This window comes from Merops nubicus, unplaced genomic scaffold (genome assembly GCF_000691845.1).
Source record: "Merops nubicus isolate BGI_N331 unplaced genomic scaffold, ASM69184v1 scaffold5143, whole genome shotgun sequence".
Classification (NCBI taxonomy): domain Eukaryota; kingdom Metazoa; phylum Chordata; class Aves; order Coraciiformes; family Meropidae; genus Merops; species Merops nubicus.
Window position 1 is genome coordinate 2,128 of NW_008599431.1, and position 4,344 is coordinate 6,471.

General features: G+C 45.0%; 1 protein-coding gene across 1 annotated transcript in view; it reads right to left on the reverse strand.

Annotated features, from left to right (window-relative positions):
- Positions 1 to 2,356: 2,356 nt before the first annotated feature.
- Positions 2,357 to 4,344, reverse strand: part of APOBEC2 (apolipoprotein B mRNA editing enzyme, catalytic polypeptide-like 2) — an 8,629-nt gene continuing 6,641 nt past the window's right edge. Inside the window, exons 2-3 of the mRNA XM_008937370.1 lie at positions 3,079 to 3,626; positions 2,357 to 2,517 (exon numbers count right to left, since the gene is read on the reverse strand). Of these exons, the coding sequence (XP_008935618.1) occupies positions 3,086 to 3,626 (541 nt within the window). The 3' untranslated portion in view covers positions 2,357 to 2,517; positions 3,079 to 3,085. The remainder of the gene's footprint in view (positions 2,518 to 3,078; positions 3,627 to 4,344) is intronic.

Below are 4,344 nucleotides of genomic sequence, written 5' to 3' on the forward strand. Positions count from 1 at the left end.
CCCAAAGAGTTTAAAGAGAACCCCATTTCCCCAGCCTGCTTCAGGAACAGGAACCTGTTAATGGATGGGGGGTAAACTGCATGCTGAGCACTTTGTGTCCAAGCACAGCTCACTCTTGTGTTGGCAGTGGCCTTGAGTATCATCCAGAACAAAAAAAAAAGCTTTGGAGCAGCTCGTTTGGGCTGTAGTGTTCAGGGAGCCTGTGAAGAAGGCAGGGAGGGATGTTGTGGTGACCCTCGGGGAGTTCCCAGTCTGTCCCAGCAAGCCACCAGATGTCACTGGTCCTCCACGGAGCACCTGCTGTGTTGAGCTGCTCCTTAAAGCTGATAGTTCCTGTGCAGAGGGAAATGGGAGCAGTCTGTTGCTTGAGTATTTGTTGGTTTGTAGTTACTGTTGACAATGATGAGCTGTGGAGCCTCGACACTTAAAAATAAGTTCTCAAGTGTTCACATCTGGCATACAGTTTACCTGCTCTGTCTGTTACAGGATTAAAAATTTAATTTCTATCTTCTGGCCACAAATGCAATTTTTTCATGAGATCATACTCACAAGGAATCATGCTGCCAGCATTAAATAAATAGTTCTGCTGTCAGAGGAGAGCATGGTCCTTTTGAAAAACATACCTGAGTCTGTGCTGGGGCTTTTTCTACAGGAAATCTGGGATCTGAAGGGGAACACTGGAGATGGGTGGGGACACACTGGGTACATTTTATACTGTGGAACTGGTGTAGTCTGCAGAGCTTGGTTTCCTGAAGATCCTCACGTGGATGACTGATATGCTGTGAAAGGTCACAGTGCAGACTTTATGGTTTGTTTTTCATTTTTTGCTGCATTTGTAGTTTAGCTGTTATATGTAGGATGGTGTTTGATGTCACCAACAGCAAAAGCTAATCAGTAACATGCTTTGCTCATCAGATCATCTGTACACTCTGGATATTTTTTGGAAGTTTGGTTTCAGTACTGAGGAAGTCTCATGTACTCTGTGTTCCCGTTGATTTTTCCCACTTTTCCATGATAACAAATCTTTGAGTTCTATCATACTGAATAGCCAGAAAATTGCCAGATGTATTGAATAAATCTAAAAGACAGGACATAACAGTTGAGGAGGTTGTAACATGGAGTTCCTGATTGTTTCTGTGTATGGGATGTGGGGAGCATTGTGGGCTCTTCTGTATTGTGTGGTTTCTTTGCTGATGCAGATCTGCAAATCCTGTTTGTGTCTTTAAGAGCTTTATATTATTGCTCTCCTTGTTCCTTGACTGTCCTTTGTAAACTTTTGGTTTTGTTGGGTAGTTCCTGTAAATAAATACAAAACTGGGTGAAAAAAATAAACTCAATAAGACAAATAGAACTTTGGAGTACTGAGCTGATCAAGAGTGGACATCATTGGTGTAGTCCTTAGGCTGATTTAGGTTTGTTTTTAACTGTGGTGGGGAGGAAATCCACAGTGGCTCCACAAAGGTGTTCTCATTATTTTTTCTGCCTTGAAAACTTGTGCCAGGATTTAGTGCAGCTGCCTGAGGTAAGAGGTGGGTGTGGCCAGCACCTGGGGTGTTTGTCCAGCACCATTCCAGCTTGTGGCAGTGCAGGAGTGAACTCCTTGGGCTCACAAGCCCTGCCTGACTCTGTTTCCTAGCAGGTGAGGGTCCCTGTGCCCCTGCTGGGCCTGTGCCCTGTTTTGTGTGGAAAGCAACATGTCCAGGTTCTCTGTCTCCCACACTTGCCTGTGCTCTGGAAATTTTTTTGGCATACCATAATTCTCCCTTCTCACCACACTGAGCTTCAGCCACGAGATATTTCATACATGGCTGTCCCAGGGTGTCTCACTTGTCAGATTAAATTTAGGACCACTTGGAAATTGAGAAGAAAGAATAAACAGTGTTACAGGCTTTGGCAGTGACTTCCAATTTTATTTCACTTTATTTTTCCCAGTTTTATATCACAAACATTGTCGAACATGGGGAGAGGGTATTTGATGTAGTTGAAATCAAGTACTTTGTGTTCTATCATAATTTAGAAGGTATGAGTTAGCCCTAATTGAAATCATATCTCTGACTATAGAGGGGGACAGAGGAAGAAAACCTTTTTTTCATCTTAAATCCCTTTCTTTTTAACATTTGTGAAGTATGTACGTTTAAATGCATTTATCTCATTGACAGCTTTGTTCTAAGATCTTTTCTCAAAGTATTCCCAGTATGTGAGGCCTACAGTCTTCCCTGTAGCTCCACTGCAATCCCCTCATCCCAGGCTTTAGGAACACAGTATGTCCCCTTCTTTCTTCCTAACAGCAGAGGCAGCATGGGTTGGTTTAGGGTGGGGAATGGGGAGGAACAAAATAAACCAAAGAAAATCCCAAACACCAAAGATCTGTGTTGTATAAGTGTTTGTAGTCCATCAGGGCCTAGTCTTCCAGAAGTTGGTAGTCCATCCTGCTGGAATCAAAGCTTTGGGAGGCAGGAGTGTCCCAGATGTCCAAGTCTGTTGTCTCTCTCTTCATAGATCTTTTCTGAATTGGTCCTGGGGAGGGAAAAGGAGAAACATGTTAGAAGCCTCAGATGCCTTCATTTTTTATGGCTTAAATAGGTGACTCTAGTACACCTTAAAGAAAAGGGGGAATTCTACAATGGTAGTGTTTTCCTGTAGTGGTGTGTTTGATTTTGATTTTTTTTTTCCTTGAGGGCTAGACTGTGGGGGAAATCCCCTTTTCCCTGCATCCCTGTCACCATTTCCACACGTCCTGAACGTCGTGCATGTGGGGAACAATGAGGTGTTCTTGCACCTAGTGATATTAGTGCCTCTTTATTGAGGTGTTTACTCTAGGAGGAAAAAAAAAAAGCTCTAAATCCCTCCTGTGGCTGTTGTGGAGGATCCCCCTGTGGGGTTACTGCCCTCAGAGGTGTAAGGAAGGTGTTAGGATTATTTGCTGTGTTCAGGTACAGGCAAACCCAGCCAGGTACGTGTGAGAGTAACAGCACCTGAAGTGGGCACTGGGTTATGCCTTCAACAGCCTGAAGGCAAAGGAGGAATCTGTGATAGGAGCACAAGGAGCTGGGTGACCAAGTGGAAATCCTCACTCACGTGAGCTTCAGTGCAAAATCTCGGCCAGCTTTTCCTCGTAATACTGGAAGTTGTCTTGAATGTCCTCCCACGGCACGAAAGCCTTTGCTTCCTCTCCTTCCTCCTGTTCCACAAAGTTCTGCCAGACATACTCAAAGTCTTGAGGCTTCATAATCCTCAGCTTGCAGCCAGCTGACTTCATTTTTTTCAGGGCCGCCTGCATTTCTGGCTCTTCCCACATGAAGAGCCTCCCTACCATGATGGTCAGCCGCAGGTTCTTGTTCTTCCGCAGGGTCTCGGTGATGCGCTCGGCGCAGGTCACGCAGGGGCTGGAGGACACGTACCAGGTGACGTTGTAGCGCAGGCTGGAGTCACACTTGGGCAGGATGGTGTTGAAGAAAGCCATTTCTGCGTGGGCAGCCGCGTGCTCGTCCTCCAGGTAACCCCGAGAGGTCACCGACTCCTTCCCTTGGGTCTCCAAGACATAGCACAGGAAGGTTTTGTTCCTGCCCGAGCTGTATTCCACGTTCCTGAACTGGAATTTGAAAAAGATGGCTGGGAGGCGTTCCCTGTGGAGAGTGGAGAGGAGAGAAGTGTCTCAGGAGCAGAGAACGAAGGGTTACAGCATTGGTTTAGCTCCTGGGTGTGACCTTGGACAAAGTGCTGCATCGGTGATGGCTGCGTTTCTCCTTGTATTAAAAGGTGATTCCTTTTAATAGATGTATAAAAATGCACTAACAGGAGTTATTCAGCTGGTTTTGCAGGGGGTTGAGGCTTCCAAGCCTGCTCTCACTACCTATTTTTTTTCCACTCAATTTTAACAAGCTTCTACAAGGAATTTCTGGTATCTGCAGTGAGGTATTTGAAGAGGAACTTGCTTCTGAAATGTTCCTTCAGTCTGTGATGCGTTCTGCTGGTAAGGAGGGACAGCAGCTGGCACTTTCCCAGTCCTAATGCACCTGTAGAACAAACTGTTGTGCTTTCTAAGCCATTGCTGTTGCTCTTTCAGGGGGGTGTTGCAGTGTTAATCTGTGGGATCTGTTGTCCTAAATTGTTAGGATAGTAACTCTGGCATTGCTAATTAACATTTTACCCCCAGAGCTTTTGCAGTCTGGGTTTCATCTGAGTAGGGGAGAGTGTGACTGCCTAGTTGCAGTTTTTACATGTTAATTTTACTCTTCCAGTATCAGCTGAATACTAATACTCTGCAGGATTATGTTGTGACTTTGGTTTAATAAAATATCTGGCATCAAATCTAACTTTGCTATGAAAAGTGTATTTCCTGCT